We start from the raw sequence: 25,415 nt of genomic DNA, 5'->3' as shown, positions 1-25,415 counted from the left end.
TATTTCCTACAGACCAATCCAGGGCTCACCTAGCCTTCGGACTAGGAGAGAGTTCATGAGGGTAGGGAGGAGCAGGGGTTATCAGAGAGTTCCGTGGGAAGGATGCTAGGATACCTTGGGAAGAAAGAGTCTGGGATAAAGGAATATGAAGAAATGCTACCTGGTTCAGTGGTCCCCGATCCTGACTACCTTTACATTTACTTAGGAGCTTCTTTCAGAGAAGGCAATGGCAACCCACTCCAGTACTCTTGCCTGGAAAATCCCATGGACGGAGGAGCCTGGTGGGCTGCAGTCCATGGGGTCGCTGAGTCAGACATGATTGAGTGACTTCACTTTCACTTTTCACTTTCATGCACTGGAGAAGGAAATGGCAACCCACTCCAGGGTTCTTGCCTGGAGAATCCTGGGGACGGGGGAGCCTGGTGGGCTGCCGTCTATGGGGTCGCACAGAGTCGGACACGACTGAAGCGACTTAGCAGCAGGAGCTTCTTTAAAAAGATGTCGGGTTCCTCTCTAGATGGAGAAAATGAGAACACTTGGGAGTTGGGGGTGGGGGGTGGGGGCGGGTTATGATGCCCGCCAGGACCCGGGCTCAGAGCCTCCGAGGTCAAGTGTCTGACGCTGTGGTTTGCTCCTCTGCCCACAAGAAACCCACCTGCCAGGGAAGGTGGGCCTGTTGGTGCCCAGCTGTATGGCAGTACTGTAAAGTGGGTGCCCTGAATGGAGGCAGAATTGATCCTTTGAAGTAATTCTTCCTTCCATTTGAAGGAATTTTTGTAACCAGGGTTAGGAATCTTGGTTTAGATCAGAAAGCAGCGCCTTCCTTCACACAGCCACATGCTTCTCCGCGGCTGGTGAAGCATCCGCGTTTCCATGGATCTGTGCCCGCAAGTCTGCCCGCGTTGGGGGAATCCACGGAATCCGGAACGTGCTTGAATTTTCGTACATTCCTCCCGATTCCTTAGAATTGTATTTAAGAGATGCATTCCGTGGAGCATTTGCCTTGAGGCCCGATTTTGGAAGCACATGGCAAATCGCAAAGAAGGCAGGAAGCTCGGCGAGGGTTTCCACGGGGCAGACAGAGCAGAGGGAAGGTGGAAGTACTCACATCCTGCTCAGACCCGGCAATCATTGCTCAGTCACTGAGATGGCGAGTTCCGCGGAACGATGACGGGGTTGGGGAATTTCTAACTTACTGTTGAGGGGTGAGGGGAAACCAGGGTCACCCCATCATGCCAGGAAGTGTGCAGATACGGCCGCATGGTTCCCGGTGAGACACCAAAGGTTCTCCCGAAACTCATTCATCTAACACAAGTCATTACTGAAGCTGGTTCCAATAAAAATTTCCTGTCTCCTCCTTCACACGTTTGTCTGTTGTTGGCTTAGAGAAAACCCAGATCTAAATGTGTCATTGTATTTCCACTGCATTTTCAGTTTCTGATGGCACTTTTGCCTGGTGAATAATTTAAAAAAAAAAAAAAAAATTGTCCTGAGAGCCAGTTAGAGGCCTCCAAAAACAGACACAGGGGGAGTCAAAGTGCCAGCAGTAATGCAGCATTCACATGGCTTGGCTTAATATTGTTAACGTTGTTCATTGACACATTTTTTTTTTCCAGGGAAATTGGGGTTGCTCATTTCTGCAAGTCTTTGCTCTCTGTCACGCTATGGCAACTGAATGGAAAGAAGTGGTTGTTTCTCCACTTGTTCCCTCATCTTCATATCTTAGGGATATTCCCAACTCACCTGTTAGGATCAATATGAGAAGTCAGAGAATTCATACACCTTAAGTGCTTAAACTGGGCCTTGTACACAGTGAGTGCTCAATAAAAGTTAACCATTGATGGAATTGTTGGGAGGCATCTAGGAAGACTGCCTATAGGAGGTGACACTTGGCTGAGGCCTTGGAGGATGAGTAAAATTTGATAATGAGAGAATGGGAGAATATTTTCCGCCAGGGATGTGTTGGTGGGTGAAGAAGGACCAGGTTTACTTTGGCTGGGGTATGGAGCAGGTATGGGGAGCTGAACAGTTCCATGCCACATGGAGAACCTTAAAAACCCCGGGGAGATGTCTAGACTTGCTTTCTAAGCAGTGAAGCAGGAGCTCCAGGGAAGTTTGTGCAGGAGAGACAAGATCAAAACTGTAATGTAGGAAGTTTGGTGAGGCAAGGTTGGTGTCAGGAGTCTCAGGAAAGAGAACAGGAACCCTGGAGTCTCAGTTAGGGTAAGGGTGGAAGTCGTGGCCTGGGTCAGGAGGGAACTAGAAAGGGTACATCCCTACCTGACCTGGTAGTAGACATGGGTTCTTTTTATATTAAATAAAATGGACCTTAGATTGTTACCATTTTCTCTTGGTAACTGCAAAGGGGTGAGAGTGAAGTCAGTAACTATCCCATTTATTAAAAAATCAATGACAAGCTTTTTACAGTTTTTCTAATTCTGATTTCTATAGGAGCACCAAGTTCTTATTTATTATGCATCCTAAACTTTTTTGAGTGGACATTGTTAAATGTAAACTAAATAGAGGCGTGTCTGTTTCCCGTGGTTTGATATCTAAAAGAAAAACATTCTCATCTATAGTAGGGAGAGGAAAAGACAGGTAAAATTACTGATCTCTGTAGTCCTTCTTGAAAGTGCTGCTTTTTAGCCACTGTAAGCCTTCCATTAAATTATCTGCACAAGATGCGAACCTTGGCCTATTCACATCGTTTCTTTCTAACCAACTGCCCTTAAGAAGAGTGACTATGTGAACAGAGATTTTTAGATGAATTTTTGGTCATTTGGGGGCGTTTGTTTTTCTTAGCGGTGGCAGATGAATAAGAGTGACAAGACATCTGTAGGCATTTATGTATTCCTGAAGTGACTTTAAATGAATAGGCTCAGACAGTAAAGTATCTGTCTGCAATGCAGGAGACCTGGGTTCAATCCCTGGGTTGGGAAGATTCCCTGGAGGAGGGATGGCAACCCACCCCAGTATTCTTGACTGCAGAATCCCCATGGACAGAGGAGCCTGGTGGGCTACAGTCCATAGGGTCACAAAGAGTCGGACACGACTAAGCAATCAAGCACAGCACATATGTGAAAACACTTTGTGATTTGTTAGGTATTATATAAATAAATTTAATCATTCTGTAGAAAAAATAATGCCATACATCTTTCATGCCCCTTGGCATGAAGCCATTTTAATAAGAAATCAAGAACATGTTCTAAATAAGTGGTGATGCTGGCTGGAGAATTGTGTCCAGTTAAGGCTTGTGTGTGTGCTCTGATCTGATAGCATGTCTGAATATAGTCCAGAAAAAGTAGATGTTGAGAATTTCTGGCTATTCACCACTTATTAAGTAAAATATGTAGAAAGCAAATACTTTTACTTTTTAACAATCTATTGTTTGACGTTTAACAATCTGTTCAATGGAAATAACCTCTATACAGTAGAAGAAGCAAGATATTTAAAATATTTTTTAAAAAACAAACGTTTAGCTTCTTTTCTCTCCATGTCTATCTTTGTGCCATGGCCATGAGGGTAGAGAAGAAAGTAGTTTCCACATCTCTTAAAATAAAATGTTGAACTTTTATATGTTTTTCCAGCAATACAGTTTTCTGGGAAATATTTATATTATTATTTTATTTAAAGATTCTTTAATTCCTTACTGAATGAGGTACACTGTTAAGTGCAGATCTCCCATTGTACGATTTGATATATTGTTTGATGCAGTATAGAGATTGAGATTCTTCAGTGTCAACAGAGTGACACGTTCCAGCCACTCTATCCTTCAAAACCCCAAAGTTCAGTCCTGAATCTTGTGCTTTATGATGCTATTTTCATCACCACACTGAAAAGATTCATCGGAGTAATAAACCTTGCCCTGTCTTTTATTGCTTCTGTGCTGCCATAAGTGGTTTTGTTTAGGTATTGACTAACTTATCAGAAGACAGTAGCAGGCTTTTTCCTTTGGCATGTTCATTCAGTAAGGCCATCCTTACTTATTTTAATGAATTTGAGTGTTCTCAATTCTCTTTTCTCTAAAGACTCAAAGAACTCATGAAATAATAAGTTCAAGCCTATTGCTCTAAAACAATAAAGTTACTGCACAAGAGTGGGCTATATATTAAAGTGAGACATATATATATTTCTCTCTGATGGGTTATCTGCCTCCTATCTGGCTCAGAGGAGAAAAGTGTAATGAACATTTGAGTGTGGAGTAAATTAATCTATACTGAGACATTTATAAATGAGTGACTAGCCTTACACGCTCGGAGAAGGCGGTGGCACCCCACTCCAGTACTCTTGCCTGGAGAATCCCATGGACAGAGGAGCCTGGTAGGCTGCAGTCCATGGGGTCACTAAGAGTAGGAAACGACTGAGCGACTTCACTTTTCACTTTCATGCATTGGAGAAGGAAATGGCAACCCACTCCAGTGTTCTTGCCTGGAGAATCCCAGGGATGGAGTAGCCTGATGGGCTGCCGTCTATGGGGTCGCACAGAGTTGGACACGACTGAAGCGACTTAGCAGTAGCAGCAGCAGCCTTACACGCTAAGTACTCTGAGGATCTGAAGAAGGTGGGAAGAAGATTTCAAAGAATATTTTTTGTACAAACTGAAAAACTAATGACTCTGCCCTGAACTCCTCCGTGAGTCAGTTTTAATGGGGTCGTAAGTAGGGCTTGAATGAATTTGAACACCATGTCAGTTGCTCTTGGCCTTACTTTTTATCCGTACTGTCTATAAGATGTTAACCACGGGGTACTAGAAGCTGTTTCGGGCATTTCAGCCTGCCATGACTGTGGGGTTTATCAGCTTAGTGCCCTCCAGTGCCTCTCTGCTCCCTGATAGACCCAAAGAGGCACCTTCACAACACACAGGCCACTACATGCATCCCATCGGGTCAAGCCAGTTCTCTTTCAAAGTGTCAGATGTATTGATGTGAAAAGTAAATCAAGTTGAGCCACCCAGACCTAAAATCAATTATTTAATCCTCTTTCAACTTTCTCATGATGCCCTGTTTTTGTAGTTATTTGTAACCAGAACACAGAAGCAGCACAGAGGGACTTACTGCTGAGACTCCATTTTTGTTTCTTAAAGGAAAGGTGGATAATTATATGTGTCTTTTAAAGTCTGAAAAGATGCAAAAAATTTAAACCATTTGAATAAGTGGATTTTGTGTTTTGCTTATCCCTTCTCATCAGGGAATTCTGTAACAAAACCAGAGTTTATTAAGGAAGAAGAAGCAGAGTTGCACATAGCTAACATGTTTGTCTGTCCTCTCTTCTCTTCCAGAAATTGAAGCCAAAGAAGCTTGTGATTGGCTCCGAGCCGCAGGATTCCCGCAGTATGCCCAGCTTTATGAAGGTAAGCTGGAAGCACCATTCCTTTTTTTTTTTTTTCCATTTATTTACTTTTAACTACTCCAGGTCTTCTTTGCTGCTCACAGAACCAGCGGGGGCTACTCCCCAGCTGTGGAGCGCAGGCGTCTCACTGTGCTGGCTTCTCTTGTTGCAGAGCATGGACTCCAGAGCATAGGCTCAATGACTGTGGCGCACAGGCTCAGCTGCTCCTGGACCAGGAATCAAACCTGTGTCCCCTGCATTGGCAGGTGGATTCCAAACTCCTGGACCACCAAAGAAGCCCCGTGCCATTCCTTTATAATGGCCATAAGCATGTCCTTGGTATATGATTATTATTGATGTGCAGCTTATTTTCAGACATTTTATTATTTACTGGAATATTTCATGAAGGAAAAAATATAGCAAGCACCTAAAACCACCACCCCCGAAAAAAGCTAGGACCTTGATAGTAGCAGACCTACCAGTCTCTGTCGCTCTGCCCCCGCCGGCCAAAGTAACCATCATGGAATAACACACACACACCTGCTGCTGCTACTGCTGTCGCTTCAGTTGTGTCTGACTCTGTGTGACCCTAGAGATGGCAGCCCACCAGGCTCCGCCATCCCTGGGATTCTCCAGGCAAGAACACTGGAGTGGGTTTCCATTTCCTTCTTCGATACATAAAAGCGAAAAGTCGTGTTTGACTCTTAGCAACCCCATGAACTGCAGCCCACCAGGCTCCTCCGTCCATGGGATTCTCCAGGCAAGAACACTGGAGTGGGGTGCCACTGCCTTCTCCGACACACATATCTAGGAGTAGCATTACTGGGTAGTTGAAAAGATTGATGTGGAACTTCGTAACGGAAGTTTTTGAAAAGTTCCTGTACTGATTCCACCCCTCCCTGTAATATAAAAAGATTCTGTCTCTGCACATGCTCTCAACCCTTGACATTGCCAGACTTTAATTTTTGCCATTCAAATGGATATAAAATGATATCTTACAGATTTTGACTGCCATTTTTCTAGCTGTTGATGATAAGACACATTTATTCATGCCATCTGGCCGTATGTGTTTGCTCTTCTGTAAAATATCTGTTGCCCATTTTTCCCTTGAGTTGATTGTGCTTTTCTTGATAATTTATAAGACCTCTTTATTCTAAACACTAAGGCTTTGTTGGTCATGTGTTGTAGATATATTTCCCTACTTTGTCATTAGACTTTTCACTTTTCCTTAGATTGTCATTTGGTCATTATTATTTCTCCTAGGTTATTCAGTTTTTAACTAAGAAAAAAGTGGACCCTTTTTTAAAAATAAAAAATCCAAGATCTAGGCTGACTTTTAGTGGCTTCCCTGGTAGCTCAGACAGTAAAGAATCCGCTTGCAATGCAGGAGATCCAGGTTCGATCCCTGAGTCAGGAAGATCCCCTGGAGAAGTGCATGGCAGCCCACTCCACTATTCCGGCCTGGAGAATCCCATGGACAGAGGAGCCTGGTGGGCGACAGTCCATGGGATCGCAAAGAGTCAGATACAACTGAGTGACTAGCACTTTCACTTTCAGGCTGGCTTTTTGCTGGTTCTTCATGTCTTCCTCAGCACCCTGAGCATCACTTGGATGCCGAAACAGGGTGCTGAGCACCATGAGTCTCACTCTTGTCTTTGGCTGCCTGGGGTGGGCAGAGTGTGCTCTGTATAATCCAGGAGGAAGAGGTTATTCATTCAAACTGGAGGCTTATTGTTCTTATTGCCAAGTGTCTCTCATTCATCTGTCTGGCCATCTATCCATCCAACCATCCATTCAGCTAATCAACAAGCCAGTATTAATTCTGCACCATCAGGGGTGTCCACCACTTGGGGAGATGCTGCAGATTTTATGAAAATAAAACAGTTCATGCCTCAGAGTACACCATTAAGGGGTTGCCAAGTATCTCAAAAACAAGCATAATTTTAGTTGATTTACACTGAAAGAATACATCTTTTTCACCACTTAAGAGGAAGGAGATGCTATGAGACAGGCATTATGTGACAAAACTGCTGAAAGAGTGAGGTTAAACGATGTCATTTCAGTCTTTTCACCAGGGATGTTCAACTCTTCTCACGATAAACAGTGATTTTAAGATGTTTCTTTTGCTCTCCCATCCTTCTAGGATGATAACAAGCAGGCTGCTTCCTGTAGCAATGGCAGTGTGCTCCCTCTTGTATCTGCTGGTCACCAGCATTCTTCTTTAATAAATGAACAGAATGCCATGATGCTAGGAAAGACTGAGGATAGGAGGAGAAGCAGGCAACAGGGTGAGATGGTTGAATAGCATCACTGACTCAATGGACGTGAGTCTGAGCAAACTGCAGGAGATAGTGAAGGACAGGGAAGTCTGATGTGCTGCAGTCCATGGGGTGACAGTCAGACACAGCTTAGCAACTGAATGATGAATGCCAAGATCGGATACAGTTTGTCAGCTTGGAGGCGCTCCCAAGATAAACAGGCTGCGCTTTTAGGAAATATTTACTTATTTGGCTCCACTGGCTGTTAGTTGCAGCTTATGGGATGTAGTTTCCCCACCAGGAAATGAACTGGGCCCCCTGCTTTGGGAACATGGAGTCTCAGGCCGTGGACCAGCAGGGGAGTCCCCTTGCAGCAGGTTGCACTGAAGAGGGAAATGGAGGGAGTAGGGATGCTCCCCAGAAGCAAACTGGGGAGGAACCACAGAGATCATTTTTATATCCCTAGCTCACTCAGCTAATTTAACTCATTACTTCATTAATAATCCCTGTTCTTCCTCTTTGTAGCCCAGACTGAATGTACGATATTTCCCCATGAAGAAGGGTTTAAAATTATTTTATAATTAGACTATGTAGAATATCTTACTGTTCCTCCATTTCACAGAATATCTCCAATTCCTTTTCCTTCTTCCTTCCTTTCCTTCTCTCTTTTAAGGTGTTTGGTTAGCCCGCGTGCTTATTATGTGGAGTTGCTTATTCCTGTAGGAGAGTTTTGGACCTGTTACCATTTGCAGCACCTCTGTCTCTCAGTAGGGCTTTGGAGGGGGTGGGGTGGGGGCAGCCCAGCATTCTATCGGATTTTCAGTTCACAGCTCTACTGGAGATATGGAAAGATAATTGCATTTGCAGTGGCAGTAACATGCTTGTCCTTTTGTTCTCCTGTTTAGAAATTAAATTTCCTTCAATTATGTCAATTTTTAGTGTTGATTTGCTGCCAAGCAGCCCTTTCTTGTGATGTGTATCTTTGCTGAGATCCCCTTCCGGTCTCTGCTTACATCTTTCCAAATCCTAAGAGACAGACTGTATTTTCGCAAGTTACATTTTGGGGGTCCCTTGACGTTTACAAGTCTTTTGAAGCCTAAATCTACTTTGAGGTTGTACTATACATTGTTCAAAGCGTTTGTAATTTCTCTCCTTTGTCCCGTCCCTATGTTCAGGGCAGGTACACACACCGCATACCACCACACTCTTTCCTTGATTCCTAGCTTTATTTTGGTCATTGACAATATATACTTCCAGCGCTTAAACCCAAGCTGGAAGTTTAAATCCTAACCTGAAGAACTCTGAGAACTACTGAACAACAACAAAAAGTAATTATTTCACTCTTCTCTTGCGTGTAGTCCCTACTTTTCCTAGAATTCCTTTCTGAAACAGAATTTTGAAGTTAATTTGGGTCAGGAAAGTAATCTAAAATATAGCTCTGGGCACACTGAGTTCAGAATTGCTAAAATAACAAAGTTGCTGTCTCAGATGCACTCAACAGGCATGCTAACTTTATGGTTTACATGTATTAAGTATCACAAGCATATTCTTTAATATAAGCCCTGTCCTTTAATACTTAGAGTGCATGGTGTCTGTTCAAAGTGAAATACAGTTGCCAGAAGCTTCAAACAGCTTTATAATCTGCTTTGCTTGTATTTACTAATAGTTTACATTCACTAGAAGTCTTCTCTCTTATTGCTACTATAGTGGTGCTGCTAATCATTTCCCTAATGATTTGGTCTGGAAGGTAATGAAGAGAGGTAAATCCTCCAATACTGAATTTTATAAATTTCTTCATGAATCTTTAGGCTCTAGCTATTTCATTGGTCTGTCTGTCTTACCACTCAGAGAACAGGATCACTAACTTTAGCCTTCAGAAAAAAGAATAGACCACAACACTCATTATGTTAATTTTCAACATTGGGGGAAAAAAGATAATTTATAAGTATAATCTCTGGAAAATTGATGACTGAAAATGAGGAGCTTGGTACCATCCTCTAAAACCAATGGTCATAAGTTAGAAGCCATAAAAACATAACGAACCATCACGTGCTCCCACATCAACCCCAGAACTAGAATACTATTAGTTACTTGTGTCTCCAAAACTACCAACAGCCATGGCAGTTTCCCCTTGCAGCATTAGCCATTTGGGAGGCCAAAGGGATCTTTAGGTTCTATGTATTCTGGTGTCCTGCAGTGCTCTGTTCCTGACCCACAGAGTTGCATAGAAGGACTCTTCCTCACGATATTTTATAAGTTTTTTACTAGGAAGGCCCGTTATTTACCTTAATAGCTTGGAACAGCAAAGAAGGATAACTTGCCCTTATCTAGTGGCAGTTCCAGAGCTTTGTCGTTTTCCACGGAAGCACTGCTGGTCTTCTTCCTCCCTACTCTTCCTGGATGTGTTTATCAACGAGGGACAGAAAAGGGAATTCTTCCACTGAATTGACCCTTCCCCCTTTCTGCTTTTCGATTTTGAGATAACTTAACGTATTCTTAGAGTAGTGAACTCTTCTACAAATAAAGGGATTTGGGATTCTGTGGTTCTACACCAGCTTTAGAGCTGGCCTTTTGTTTCAGGGGGATTTATATAAGCTCCTGGAAAGCCATATGGAAGTGCTTGTATTTGTTTAAAAATAGCACATCCTGAATTCTCTTTAGCTTTTGATGTCATGCAAATGGTTGGATTCCATTGACAACCACCATTGTTCTCTAGATCTTTCCTTGGCCTGGCTTTCTGTGACCTCTTCCCTGATCAAATGTGAGCAAAGACACACATTGTGGGGGGAGGGAGGAGACAGCCACGTGAGAAGGGAGCATCCTTCTGGTATCCATTCTGGTTTAAATTATGATGGATATAGCAGGTCTGTTGACGGCTGATTTGTTTAAAGGTGAAACAGTGTTTTGAACCACTTATCTTTGACAACAGATACTTGAGTCTGCAGACCACTTGATATCCAAGCTCCTTTAGGACACAAGATATTGTCTTAAACTGCTTTACATTCCCATAGCACTTGGTAGGGAATGAGGTAACCTGCACACAGTTAAGTATTCAAGAAATTATCTTGTTTTTGAGGGTTTGTTTTTTTGTTTTTGTTTTTGTTTTTCTCTCTCTCTCTGCTAAAATGGGCTAGATTGGCGAGAGTCTGAATGCTCAATAAGTATATTTGTTTTTATTTTTCTTACAGATCTTCTGTTCCCCATTGATATTTCCTCAGTCAAGAGAGAGCATGATTTTTTGGACAGAGATGCTATTGAGGCTTTATGCAGGTAAATTGAAATGTTTTGAGTGTTTTCTTTCTCTTTCCTTCCTTTTTAAGAGCACAGTATTCATCCCTGAGATGAGTTTGCTTTTGCTCTAATTAGGTCAGGGGTCTCTTTCTCTTTGGCTGCACAGTATGCGCAGTCTTAGCTCCCCAGCCAGAGAGCGAACCCGTGCCCCTTGCAGCGGCAGCACGAGGTCTTAACCACCGGACGGCCAGGGAAGCCCCTGTTTATGTCAGGTTTTTGAATAGTATTTGTATATAGAGATTTACTTCTTCATGAATCGTAGGCCTTTTAATTAAAATTAGTAACTTCCTATTATTTAGTATTGCCATTAAAATAGCACTGCCCTAGGGCATACTCAGTAGCATTCCATATTTGATACCATGTGCTTCCTGAAACAGGTAGTATTCAGGCGGTTTGAAAACCTGAAACAGGGTTGTTGTTTTTTTAAGGCAGTGTAGTTGACTGCTCAGCTCCACCCAGGTGCCCTCAAAGAGTCAAAGCTGCTGCTGATTGGAAGTAATACGTTTAGAGGAATCAGTGGATGTGGGGGACGGGGAGACTACGCCAAACCAGAGGCAGGAGGACCATGGCTTAAATTCCAGGAAAGCATCTCTGAACCTCTTGAGCTTCCCCACGTACATATTCATAACAGTAGGATTAAATACGGCTGTAAAATAAATCAGCACAGCCTTTAACAGAAAGTAGACAGGCAGCAAATGAGCACTGATGGGAAATGTGAGAAAAACTGTCAGAAACCCTTGTTCGTGGTGCTGGTGGATTTTCACACTGAGCAGCTCGCAGGCTTTAATGAAGTGGAAGTGATAAAATACGCAGCAGACGATGACAGGACACTGATAATCCTCTCCAGCTCTTCAGGACGTATTATTCGTTTTTAAGCTAGTCATCCTTGTAATTTTTCTCAAAACCTGTAAGCCATCAAAGGTGAATTCTGGGGAGAAAAAGATCATACACAGACTAGTTCACTTGTTTATTTGATTGTAAAATTCGTTTTCTTTTAATTTCAGTATTACTTTTAACTTGGAAAAGCATCATTGAGGTGGAATGACACCCAGGATGTATTTCCCTTTTACAGGCAAAGAAAGCAATTGTAGCTCTGTGAAAATACTGTTTTCTGCCTTTCTTATGTCATCCATTGGTTTCTGAAGCACCTAACTTAAGCTGGAGTTTTAGGGAAAGACAAATATGGTGTTTACAATGGAGTGTGGAATGGACTAGTTCTCCTGGCTTCAGAAAGAAAAAAAAAATGCCGCATTAACCACAGAAACACTGTCACTTTTCAAATCCAATTGAATGACTGCTTAGAAAAGCCCTGGGTATGTAGACACTTTCTGAAAGGAACCTGATTCCAAGGCCCCCCACCCGCACCCCGCAGAGTGTATAATATCATAGCTATGTCATCTGTAATGAAGAAATGTCCCCGACGCAGTTTAGGAGGGAAGGAGACCACATCTGGAATATAAATTACTCCAGACATTTTTGAAATGTTTGAATGCTTAGCTGTGGGACAGAATTAATTTCTTCTCAATTCATCACTGGTGATAACGCTTAGAAATGAGGTCACTCCTAAGATGTGTCCTAGGAGACATAACTCATTGCGTCAGATCATCCGTCTCACACATTTCAAGCTACTGAGTGAGTGTGCCCTGTAAACAGCAGCAATGGCTTAGGAATTTCTGGGTCATAAAAATATCATGGCAGCATCACAGCCCAAGGGGTCATGATTAGATTCCTTTTTTTTTTTTTCTTAAATATCAGTTTGAAATGTAGTTACCCTGTTCTGGGTCTAAGGGCGTCCTCTGTACTTTGTGGCTAACACTGGCTCTCAGCACCATCAGAGAGTCTACCTCTCTTTGAAGGGAATAAATCTGTACTCTTTGATCTTTGATGGAAAGAAAAGCCTAAAAACGACTAGACCTTGCTCTCTCTTTGGATCCCACAAGTGTATTCTGATCGGTCTTCGGTTTCTCTTGCTGTTATTGCTGTTCAGTCACCCACTCGTGCCCAGCTCTTTGTGACCCCATGGACTACAGTCCATGGGATCAATTTCTCTTATGTGTAGAATAATATCTCATAGGTTAAGTATAAGAAGGAAATGCAATGATGGATGTCAAGTGCTTTAAAAATTATTGGGCCTAAAACCAACACCCAGATTTGAGTATGTGGAGAAAGGCTTGGGGTAGGATTCAGAATTCAGGAATAGTCATCAAGTTGATTATAATGAAAAACCCAAGGTCTCTTGTCCACACTTTCATAGAAACAGACTTCTTATGGCAAATGATTTTCCTTGGAGAGGGCTAAACGAATGTTCTGAAGAAGAAGGAAGTGGCAAGCATCTTCCTTGGAAATGCCCTCCAGATCCTGGGATGTCATCAGAGTATTTGGGGACACTTGCTTTTACTGATGATGGTATTTATCTCATTTGCTAGACTGGCCTCTTCTGTGTACTCTCTCAGCCCACAAAATTCAAAGGGCCAGCAGACCCTGAATCTATAGTGTTGTTTGAAACTTTGCCTTGTGCTCTGTTCCTAGACGGACTCTTTCATAGACTTCCATCTTTTTGCCTTGTTGAAACAGTTTGAGCAGTTGATTTTAAATACATATGGTACTGTAGTTCACAGAAACTCAGCTAAAAGTTTTACTTTAATAAAATATTATTAAATATTTAATAGTGTTTTTAAAACTTTTTTAGGTTTGTTTTAAATGAAATAATTCTTGCATGGTTTCTCTTTCCTGCCACCCCTCCCGTCCATACACAGAGCAAAAGCTCCCATTTACATACTAGTACACGCTCCCATGTTCTGCTTAAAGGTTATTATAAACATTCATGTACTTACAAGTTGTGCAGATCTTAAAGCTCCTTTTGGTCAATAATCTAGTAGGCTCTGACCTCTCAACATAATCTACTAAGAGCAGAAAACTTGTAGGCAGTGTGTTCTTGAGAATGATAACGATACTGTCTTAAATAATATAAAGTTCTATACAGTTTTGTAATGACCAAAAGTTGTAATTATGCAACTACTAGATTGTTTGGGTTTGGATTGCTCACCAGCATTCTTAACATGCACCACTTGTAAGGAGTAAACATACTTGTTTCCTTGGAGAGATTGGCTTTTGTCCCAGTCGGCGCTAGCTTTGCTCTTATGATCCAACCCCGATGATAAAGCCAAGATTCCGAGAGCATCACATTCAGTATTAATACTAGAGGAGTGATTCACTTGTCTTGAAGCATATGCAGATGATAATGCAAACTGTGACCTCTTGGAATACCTTTTCTGAAATCTTCTCTAACTTCATATATCCCACATTGCTGTTTTCCTGTGAGGTTACAACTGACTCCTATGATTACACCAAAGAATTACTTAAATAAAGTGATCATCATATAATGACAAATCGTATAATGACAGTAGCATCTTCAGTCTGTACTTTATTATTAAACTGCCCTTGAAGAGCCTAAGCTCTGTGAAGCACCCAGCCACTTAGTACATTTCAGCTATGTTACTATTTTGGTCCTATTGAAAGAAAAGCAATTGCAGTAATTCCAAGAAAATATCTTTAAGGCCTGGAAGAATTTTTATTTGTCAGGTCTGTGTGGGAAATTGTTCTTTTTTTTAATACTTTTAAATAGTATATTTCTTAGGAAACTCAACATTATCCTTTTAGTGCCAAATAATAACAGCATCTTGGAAATACATTTCTTTGAACCTTTCATTTCACCTTCAGCATCTCAAAATAGAATAAAACTGGTAAGCCATTCATGGATGTTCTTGACACCTGGCTAGTATTTATTCTTTGGGGGGTATATTCTTAGAGAGAAATGGGGGAACGATGTTCATGGGTTGTTTTTTTTTTTTTTTTTTTTTTGATGTTGTATTCTCTTTTTTAAAAAATTGCTTATTTTTTTTCTTTGGAGGATAATTACTTTACAGTATTGTGATGGTTTCTGCCATCTATCAGGCCACAGGTATACGTTCCTTTTTCCTTTCTCACTTCTCTTCTGCTTTCCCTGTTTTCACTTTGACTACGTGAGGCCCAGGACCACGCCTGCCATGGTTTTATCAGGGTGCTTGCAGCTCCTCCAGCAAAGCTCTTGAACCTCTGATGGCTCACTCCGTGCTCCCTCCCCCTCTGAGCAGAGTGCAAGTTGCCCAGCAGATAAGACTGACACATTCCTGAGGAGCTGAGCCAGCAGGGACCCTGGGGTCCAGAAAGGACCCCTGGGCTTCCGGACAGACAGTGTGAGATACCAATGTTCTGCCATTCACTGGAGGAGTCATACTTAGGGTAGAAGCTGCTCCCATATGTTATCCTGATTAACATTTATTTTAGAAAGGAACGCGGAAGAGACTGCTTCTCAGGGCCAGAGTCACCGTGCTTTAGTCCTGTAGCCTTGGACCAGGTTTGTGTCCACTCCTAGCCTCATTTCCTCATCTAGACATTGAAAATAAATAGCAGTGTCTCTATCAAGACGAAATAATACACGTGAGGCTCCAGGCACAATGCCTGACCCAGAATGCATCCCCAACTGCTACTTCACCTCAGTACCCTCACTTTGGAGGTGTCTAGGGGACACGTGAATTCCATAAAAACTTAAGGAATAACTCCGGGGCTTCAGTTTTGAAGCTCCATTAGCTTGGTGCTACCTAGAGAAAAAGATAACACTGACCTTTACAAAAATGACCTTTTTTCTGTTTGACACAAATCTGCAGCTTGTGAAGTAAGTCCCTCCCCCACCCCCAGAGGCATCCATGCCTAGTAAACTTGATTATAAACACCACTCGACCATTAAAGCCCAAATGAAGTCAAGTGGGTATTTGATTTCAGGTTTGATTAATGAAACCCAGACCTAAGACTGTAACCATCCTGGATTCTTTACATCTTAAAAACATTTGAGAACTAAAACACTGTGGATACAAGTCATTGAAGTAATGGATGCCCCTTTGAAAGGGACTTTATATCCACTCGTTTTAATGTCTGTGGACTTTTTGTTTTTTCTAAGTTATTTGTTTTCTTTCCGTTCCCATTATCAGAAAGACTTTTCCTGAGCATAGGTGCTCTGTTTAGGATTATCTTTGTTTATCCTATAAGCAGGCTACCACATAATCTATGAAATCAAAGGCAGTCTTATCAGCAGGCAAAAATACTTTCTACCCTCCTTTATCCAAGTTATTAGACAAGCTGCAAGGACAGGATCAGAACGATAGAGCCTTGAAGAGGGCTCAGAATCAGTTTGAACTTGTGTGCATGAAATGTGCTTGTCCTCTGAAATAGGAAGAACTGCAATCTTAACTGATGGTGGACAGCAGCTATGTTAAGGATCCATTTGAAGACAACTAAGTGATGGTCATCTGGAAGATGTTAGGAAGATGTGGGGCCTGAAAAGCTGTCATTCAGTTTTACATGCCATTTATTCCTGCGTCTGTAAAGGGTTTCTTTCTTTGAGCTATTTCATTATTTCCCGGTGAGGTGGAGTTTTGCTTTGTTTTAAGTACTTCATTTTCAATGAAGCTAAATTACTTTCCTAATTTTAAATTATCACTCTTGGGCAGGATTAAAAAAAAAAAAAAAAGGCATTCAGAGTAAAAAATTTGACTCCTGTTCCAAAGAAGAATCTGACTCAAACGCTTATTTTTTGAATTTTTAAAGATGTTGACCTTTGAAGTATACAGTTTTTTAAATTAATCATTTGCACTATTGCTACGACTGTACCAATGCATTTTCCTGTCCTATACAGGAAGCTGAAAAAAGAATTAAGTAGTAAAGAGAGTTCAAATCTCCTTTCTGTACAGAGCTCACTAAATTTTTTAACAGACTACCTATCATTTGTTTATCATTTGTCAGAGATAACTAAATTTTTACATTTGAACTTTGATTTGAGATAGAATACATTACAACAGCAAACACTTTATTCGCCAACAGCTCAGCTTGGTTACTTGTTCATGTTCCTGCTTCTGTGAAAGGAGACCACTGGCTTTTACTTCTTGGCACTGGGTAGAAATACTTAATGGCTCAACTTAGGGGCTATTGGAAGAATACATGTCTTCAAATGAGGGTTGTTTGTTCTGTGAAGAATAAGAGGCATTTTACAGAACCACTGCAGTGTGCCATTTCACTGTAAAATAGTAATATTTAATGTAAATGAAAAAAACTTGTGAAATATAAAAATATTTTTAAACTTCACTTTTTAAAGAAGTTTCGGATACTCTTCTTAATTAATGGATTTAAAGAAACTCAAAACACGTCAACTGTTTGGAAAAAATATTTATCCACCCCTCCTTGGTTTCCTGTCTTTGCTAATGTTATTTCTTTGCACTGTAGGCGTCTAAATACTTTAAATAAATGTGCGGTGATGAAGCTGGAAATCAGTCCTCATCGGAAAAGAGTGAGTATATAAAATGTATCATAGAGTAGGAGCAAAGGAGAAGATGAAAAACTGGATTATGTGTTTTGTGATAGATTTTGTTTCACAAATTCTTACTTCCTTGTTCTAAAAATACCTACATTTTAAATGTTATAATCCAGACAGGTTTACCAAAAACTGTGTAGCCTTATGTAATTGAAACCAATAGCTGCAGCTAGCCAATACCCTGTGTCTTGCCTGCTATTTTTGATCTGAACAGATTTTCTGTGATTTTACCTCATTAACTCAATGCCTGCAACATATTAAAGGGATGAGGCTTAAGGAATTCTGGTGCATTTTGCATTGCCTCCCTGCAAAAATTGCAATTGAAGTTCTTGGGAACTCTGTCTTCCCATATGTGAGAGTACCTGTGTTTTGAAGCTGTAGAGATGGCAGGGAAGGCTAGCTGGTGGGATATGGAAGACTAGAGCTTTGAAGGGAGAAAAGGAATTAGAGGAGAAAGAGGGAGGCTGGAAATCCCACACATTCTAGTGAAATGCCGGCACGTAACTGATTCGGATGGTATTTTCTCCTGTGTTTGAAATGTGAGGATGTCTTATGAGATCTTAGGAGAAGAGGTGGGTGTAGTGGTGGGAGTGAATGCCACAAATTAGAGTAAACAGAAGTGAGTTTGGTCAAAGAACAGATTTTTCACTGTCAGAGTACCGATTTTAATTATCTAACCTGCGCCAAGTTGCCTTCCTGGGGGAGTTAAACCTTTTAAACGAATGAGCGGGAACCCCACCTCACGCTGTGAGGAGCTGTGGAGAGGAGCCTGCACGTCAGCGTTCAGTGCTCTCCACCCGCTGTCCCGGGGGGCCCTGCTCACGGGAGACACTCCACATGCGTCACTGAACTGCGCCTCTTGATATCCCGTCAAGGGGCTCAGATGCAATAGTCTGTCGCGGTGTAACCCTGGGTCCCGTCTATAAGTTGGGCATCACCAGCAGAGATGTTCTGCGGGTGTGCGCATGTTACATGCCAGCAGAACTGGGTATTCGTGTGGCCTTATTAAATGGCCTGGAGCATGCCTGAGTTTGAAACGCCATAGGACTTTCGTGGCACTAACTCTGGTTCCTGTGTTGGTGGGAGAGGAATGAAAAGGAACAGGGAAGAGGCTGAGATGAGAGTGTTCGAGAACCACCATTTTAGTTGCAAAACAGAATATAAACACATACTATCAACGGACAGCAAAACTGGAGGCAGACCAGAGGGAGTCCTACCCATTGCTGATTCCAGTTCAAAATATTTTACATGCCTGGAATTTTCACAGATCTCAGAGGTTTCCTCTGTGAGCTCTTTAAGAGCAGCCTATAGATCCCAGAGTTTCCATAAAATGACTCTTCTTTAGCTTGAAACGCTTGCTCAGGCTTTTTCCTGTGAAATGCTTACATTCATCTTGGTTATTTTAAAAGATAATAATAAAACTGTAAGGGCGGGTATTGACACGAATGGCATTATGGTCAGTCTCCTGGCCCCGGGCCTCAGGGCACACCCTGCCCCGTGCTAACTGCTGGTTTCAGGGGACGAATGGTTCCCTTCTGTCTTTGCAGAGCGAAGATTCCGACGAGGACGAGCCTTGTGCAATAAGTGGCAAATGGACTTTCCAGAGGGACAGCAAGAGGTGGTCCCGGCTTGAAGAGTTCGACGTCTTTTCTCCAAAGCAGGACCCCATCCCTGGGTCCCCGGACACTGTCCACCTGAAGAGTGCCCCGAGCCATGAAAACATGCTGACGGACCTCAGCGATCACCAGGAGGTGGCTTCTGTCCACAGCACAGGCAGCCTCACCACCCATGCACCCCAGCGCGGGGAGGCGACCCCAGCCCGGACTAACTCCGTCCTCAGCGTCTGCTCCTCCGGCACCTTTGTAGGCAACGATGACTCCTTCTGCAGCCTGCCCTCTCCCAAGGAACTGTCCAGCTTCAGCTTCAGCATGAAGGGCCATGAGAAGACTGCCAAGTCCAAGACGCACAGCCTGCTGAAGCGCATGGAGAGCTTAAAGCTCAAGGGCTCCCACCACAGCAAGCACAAGGCGCCTTCCAAGCTGGGTCTGATCATCAGCGGGCCCATCCTACAGGAGGGGGTAGACGAGGAGAAACTGAAGCAGCTGAACTGCGTGGAGATCTCCGCTCTCAACGGCAACCACATCAACGTCCCCATGGTACGGAAGAGGAGCATATCCAGCTCCACGCAGACCAGCAGCAGCAGCAGCCAGTCTGAGACCAGCAGCAACGTGAGCACGCCCAGTCCCGTCACCAGGACCCGGAGCCTCAGTGCCTGCAACAAGCGGGGAGGCATGTACTTGGAGGGCTTCGATCCCTTCAATCAGTCCACGTTCAACAACATCATGGAGCAGAACTGTAAAAACCGGGAGAGCTACCCAGAGGACACAGTGTTCTATATCCCAGAAGATCACAAGCCCGGCACCTTCCCGAAAGCCCTTTCCAATGGCAGTTTCTCTCCCTCAGGGAATAACAGCTCTGTGAACTGGAGGACCGGGAGCTTCCACGGCCCCGGCCACATCAGCCTGAGGAGAGAAAACAGCAGCCCCAAGGAACTTAAGAGGCGTAACTCCTCAAGCTCTGTGAGCAGCCGCCTGAGTATCTACGACAACGTGCCGGGCTCCATCCTCTATTCCAGTTCGGGTGACCTGGCCGATCTGGAGAACGAGGACATCTTCCCTGAGCTGGACGACATTCTCTACCACGTGAAGGGGATGCAGAGGATAGTCAACCAGTGGTCGGAGAAGTTTTCCGATGAGGGAGACTCCGACTCGGCCTTGGACTCGGTCTCACCATGCCCGTCCTCTCCCAAGCAGATACACCTGGATGTGGACAATGACCGAGCCACCCCCAGTGACCTGGACAGCACAGGCAACTCACTGAATGAACCTGAGGAGCCCTCTGACATCCCGGAAAGGAGGGATTCTGGGGTCGGGGCCTCCCTGACCAGGTCCAACAGGTAAGAGTTATTCTTACCTGGTGGGTGTGAGAGGCAGGTGATCAGAAAGGGGCTGCTTCTGCTTGCTGTGTAGGGAACATGGGATTGAACCATTTATAGCCATGAAATTCCTAAGGAAAGTGCTAGATGGGAAAATCCTATCATCCTAAAAAATTAATGAACATTGTTCACTGGGTACCAGAATTTGGGAAGAAGTCAGTTCTGTGAATGGATAGCGGGGTTGGTTGATTGTGCAACAGTTTGTCGTCAAGAAGTCAGTTCTGTGAATGGATAGCAGGGTTGGTTGATTGTGCAACACTTTGTCGTCATCGTTGCTCAGTCACTTCAGTCGTGTCCAATTCTTTGTGACCCCATGGACTGTAGCCCACCAGGCTCCTCTCTCCATGGGATTTCCCAGGCAAGAATACTGGAGTGGGTTGCCATTTCCTCCTCCAGGGGATCTTCCCTACCACAGGGATTGAAGCCACGTCTCCTGCTTGGCAGGCAGATTCTTTACCACTGAGCCACCAGGGAACTCCAACACTATGGATATATTTAATGCTTCATGTACTTGACTGAGTGAAAGCCACTCAGTCGTGTCTGACTCTTTGCAGCCCTATGGACTATACAGCCCATGGAATTCTCCAGCCCAGAATACTGGAGTGGGTAGCTGTTTCCTTCTCCAGGGGATCTTCCCAACCCAAGGATCGAACCCAGGCCTCCCACCTTGCAGGCGGATTCTTCACCAGCTGAGCCACCAGGGAACTTAACTGTATACTAAAAGTGGTAAAAGGAGTAAATTTTATTTATGTATGTATTTTACCACAGGACAAAGTAAAATAGACTGGAATGGAAATCGAATCTTCTCAGTTCCTAAGATCAGAGGCCAGTGAGTGACCCACTGCTGACTGTGCGTCAACCCATTAAAAACCTTTCGTACTAACATTCCACCCCCTTCTCTCGCAGGCACAGGCTAAGATGGCACAGCTTCCAGAGCTCTCATCGGCCAAGCCTAAACTCCGTGTCACTGCAGATTAACTGCCAGTCTGTGGCCCAGATGAACCTGCTGCAGAAGTACTCCCTCTTGAAGTTAACTGCCCTGCTGGAGAAATACACGCCTTCTAATAAGCATGGCTTTAGCTGGTAAGGGTTTAAACTGCCCGGTGAACCATATTTGAAAACATTTTCAACCAGCGCTGTCCCAGCACTGAGGGTGTAACAGGTGGATCCTGTATCTTTAGTTCATCATCCCGACGCTGTGTCTGCATTCTTGAGTCCAGGCGCAATACTGCTTAAGCTGGTATAGCTTTAGAGAATTTCCATCAGGCTTGGTTGAGTTTTCAGCACTAGGAGTGACAAAGTGCCAGTTGATAGGGTGAGACTTCTTTACTCTTCTACCACATTGTCCAGGCTCTTCCTTCCCAGTGGTAGGAATAGCCTACTACAGGCAAATACATGTACAGAATTAGATCATGTTTTGGAAGGAAGGGAAGAAAATTTTAGATCACAGGTTGTTAGAGCATCCTATGCTAGAGCATCCTATCCATAGAGCAACTTTGAAATGCTTGATGTACAGTGCTTCATGCACGTTTTTTTAGAAATCATTTTTGATTGATAGAAGTATCTGCAAAAATCTACCTGGGCTAAAGAGTTCAGGTTATGTTTTTTCCAACAAAGATTCTTGAGCAGCGAAAAATAAAGGAATTTACCATGCTAATATATTATAAACAAAAATAATGTACGAAAATAAAATTTATTGAACTGTCCACACTCTCGAAAAGTACTGCCCTTGGTGTGTATACTGTGAGATGTAGACTGCTGGGCTGAATAGGTCATGGACAGGAGCCATTATGTGCCTATTTTTCCTACTGAGTGCAGAGCAGACAAATGCCTCTACATTGATGTCCCAGCGCATTTTGCAGTATCAGCTGGGTTTCCTTCAGTCTTTTCACTAATCTAAGTGTTCATTATCCACTTGCACAATTTTAGTTCTTTGTAAAATGGAGACTCAGTCCATTTCATGAGTAGCACTTGATAGCAAAACCAGAATCAATGTAGCAACGTAACTTCTCTCCCCAGCTCCTCCCCTCCTTGGGACTCGTAGTGAGGTTAACTTCAGCATCAAAGCATCTCCTGTTCAAAGGCTGTTATTATGTGAGCCCTGCTAAATACAGAAGTTGTTTGTTCTGAATGACAGAAATAAGTATTGACTGGTTTATCCCCCACATGCTTCAGATTCTCGGTGGAGATCGTAATGTGTTCCTTGTACATTCCGCCGCTGGGCTTTTCTCCCCCGACAAAGCGAGTATTATGCATACTTACAGCCGCGATCCATATACTTCACTGTATGGAAATACGGATTTGGCCCTGCGCTTCAGTTTTACCTTTCCTAGAGCTATAAACAGAAACACACCGTGGCTGTGGGTTTAGCAGTCTGAAGTCAAGGCAGTCTGCCTTCCGCAGGGTTCCTCTGTGCTTCGAGCCAGAGTTTCCCTGCTGGCTATTTAAAACTGCATGTTTCACATTCTCGGTTCTGAGTGGCCCACCACCCCCCCTCACCACCAAACCCTCAAGAATCTGAAAGTCCAGAATATTTCTTGAGTTCTGGTCAGTTTTTCCTGTGAGTCAAAACCAATTGTTAAAGCCTCATGCTGTGGGATCCATGGAGTAAGGAGAAATTCTACACAAAGTTCTTTTCCTGTTCAGCTTTGCCCTTCCTTGTCCCACTCAGAGAGGTCATTTGTAGAGCTGGAATTTCTGCTTGACAGCATTAAATACATGACAGCGGTTTCCTGCTGTTGCACACACTGCTCAGGCTGGACCTGGTGTCAGGACTCCAGGGAGCCTGGGGTAGGCTCACAAAACCCTCATTGTTCTCCTCTGTCTTCCTTTAGAAAGCTAAAGATGTGTTCTCTCAGGTCATCAGCAGGAGAATTTATTTTGACTTCAGGTCATTCGCTTGCCTTCCTCCCCCACCCCCACCCCGCACCCTACATTGAGCTCTGGAGTTGGTTCTCATTATGTGGGACCAACATCATGCATTTGCTGTTCTTTTTTTTTTTTATTCTGATCTTTTTTTTCACCCTAAATACTTTGGGATCTCATCAAGAGCTTAGAAATGATTCTCATCCATTTTCAAGACAAATGAAGTGCCTACTTAGGGTCTTGACTATAGCTTTCTCCTCTCGTTCCTTCCTGTGCCGCCACTTTGGAAGGAAGCCCATGTTCTCCCTTAAGAATATAGGCCCCATTCTCAGAGCTAGCAGTGGAGGGAGAATCCCCAGCTGAGCAAATGTTATTGGGCCTCATGGCCCCAACTGTTAGAAAATCTAGAACAGCACTGTCCAGTGGGATTTTCTGTAATGGTAGGAATGTTCCATATTTCCACCATCCAGAAGTAGCTACCAGCCACAAATGGCTATTGAGCACTTAAAATGTGGCTGATATGACTAAGGAACTGAATTTGTAATTTTGTTTAATTTAAATTTAAATAGCCACCTTATTAGCACAGATCTAGAACCCACATGGTTTACCTGCAGAGGTGGGCAAAATGTACAGAAGACGAGTCAATGTATCCTCCCGACTCCAATATTTTCTCAATAGGGCTGTGCCCAAGTTCATGAAAAGGATCAAGGTTCCAGACTACAAGGACCGGAATGTATTTGGGGTCCCTCTGACAGTCAACGTTCAGCGCACAGGACAGCCCCTCCCCCAGAGCATCCAGCAGGCCATGCGCTACCTCCGCAACCATTGTTTGGATCAGGTGAGAGCCGATGTCTGCAGGTCCCACTTAATCATGGGAGCTCAGGTGCATGCATCATTTTCTAGTTCTGTAGTGAAAATGTTGCTTCCCTCTTGACACTTTACATTTTGTTTTGTTTTTCCAACAAAGGTTGGCCTCTTCAGAAAATCGGGTGTCAAATCCCGGATTCAGGCTCTGCGCCAGATGAATGAAAGCACCATAGATTGTGTCAACTATGAGGGACAGTCTGCTTATGATGTGGCAGACATGTTGAAGCAGTATTTTCGAGATCTGCCTGAGCCACTGATGACAAACAAACTCTCAGAAACCTTTCTGCAGATATACCAATGTGAGTATTCTTTGACCTTGACATGGTTGGCGGTGGGGGAAAGTGGGGTCAGCCAAAACCTGTAGCTCCTTTGATGCCATTCTTTTGGACCCACATCGTGACCTCTTAGAGACAGGTCATCAGTTTTTGTTTTGTTTCTTTTTTGCCTTGTTTGCAAAACAGATTTCTGTACATCTGTTGAGTAGTGCAAGAAAAACTCCTTTGTCATCATTCTCCGATTACTAAGCAATTGTACATTTTTACATTCAAATCTAAGAACTCATTTTTTTTCATTCATTTCAAGAATAGTGTTAATCTAACATACTTAAAAGAGCAGATTCTAAGATCTCTCTCTCTCTGGCTTGTCTATAGGTATTTCAGTTGCTTCACTTCTCTCTAGCAAAGCCTGTTGTGTTTAAAATTTCACAGGTGTCCATGTGTTTTATCTTGCTGTAAAATGAATAAATAATCTTTCTGTTATGCATCTCAGCTTCTGCCAGAAATAGTTGGGAAAACAATCCCCATGCCCATCTCACTTTTAAGCAAAGCTTAAAGCAAACAGTTGTCTAAATTAATGATCAAGATCAGGATTATAGCTTTTACAGCCTTGTGTTTTTCTTGGCTCAGTGTGGTATTACAGCAATGTAATTTAAAAGCAGCTTCTCTCAGAGCTAGAATTGTCTTTAGAATTGGCGCATGGGACTTGATTTTATGAGAAATGGAGCTGGTCTGGATTATTTCATTATTTGTTTCATCCTTTCAGATTTTATGAAAACACAGGTCACATTTCCCCCACCAAGGTATTTGTTATGTATTGTAACCATGGAGCTGTTTAATCAGTTTGTCCTATGGAGCTGCGTTTGAGTGACTTGAATTTTCCACCACATGCCTTTCAAAAGAAAAATTTTGCCTAGCATAGGAGACCTGAAAGTTGTGTTTAGCATTTTCTACCTGCTTTATTAGTTTATACATATATATACATTATATTATATTGTTATATTATTTATATTTTTATGGGTTTATTTCTCAAGCATGTATTTTTACTACTAGCCTCTCAGTAGGCTTTCCAAAGCTTAAATTACTACATAAAAAACATCTGTTGTTTAAATTGAATATTTTAGCAGCTTCCT

At 42.9% G+C, this 25,415-nt stretch overlaps 1 protein-coding gene across 5 annotated transcripts in view; it reads left to right on the top strand.

Moving 5' to 3' along the window:
• The window catches only part of DLC1 (DLC1 Rho GTPase activating protein), a 433,712-nt gene that overhangs the window by 398,453 nt on the left and 9,844 nt on the right, over positions 1-25,415 (top strand). For all 5 annotated transcript variants that reach the window (XM_005698779.3, XM_018041886.1, XM_005698780.3 and 2 more), the window contains 7 exons: positions 5,279-5,350; positions 10,775-10,856; positions 17,193-17,256; positions 18,828-20,236; positions 21,182-21,358; positions 23,819-23,978; positions 24,108-24,306. In XM_005698779.3, coding sequence (XP_005698836.2) covers positions 5,279-5,350; positions 10,775-10,856; positions 17,193-17,256; positions 18,828-20,236; positions 21,182-21,358; positions 23,819-23,978; positions 24,108-24,306 — 2,163 coding nt within the window. The remainder of the gene's footprint in view (positions 1-5,278; positions 5,351-10,774; positions 10,857-17,192; positions 17,257-18,827; positions 20,237-21,181; positions 21,359-23,818; positions 23,979-24,107; positions 24,307-25,415) is intronic.

This window comes from Capra hircus, chromosome 27 (genome assembly GCF_001704415.2).
Source record: "Capra hircus breed San Clemente chromosome 27, ASM170441v1, whole genome shotgun sequence".
NCBI lineage: Eukaryota > Metazoa > Chordata > Mammalia > Artiodactyla > Bovidae > Capra > Capra hircus.
Note: the sequence above shows the minus strand (reverse complement) of the source record. Positions and strands in the feature narration are given on the sequence as shown.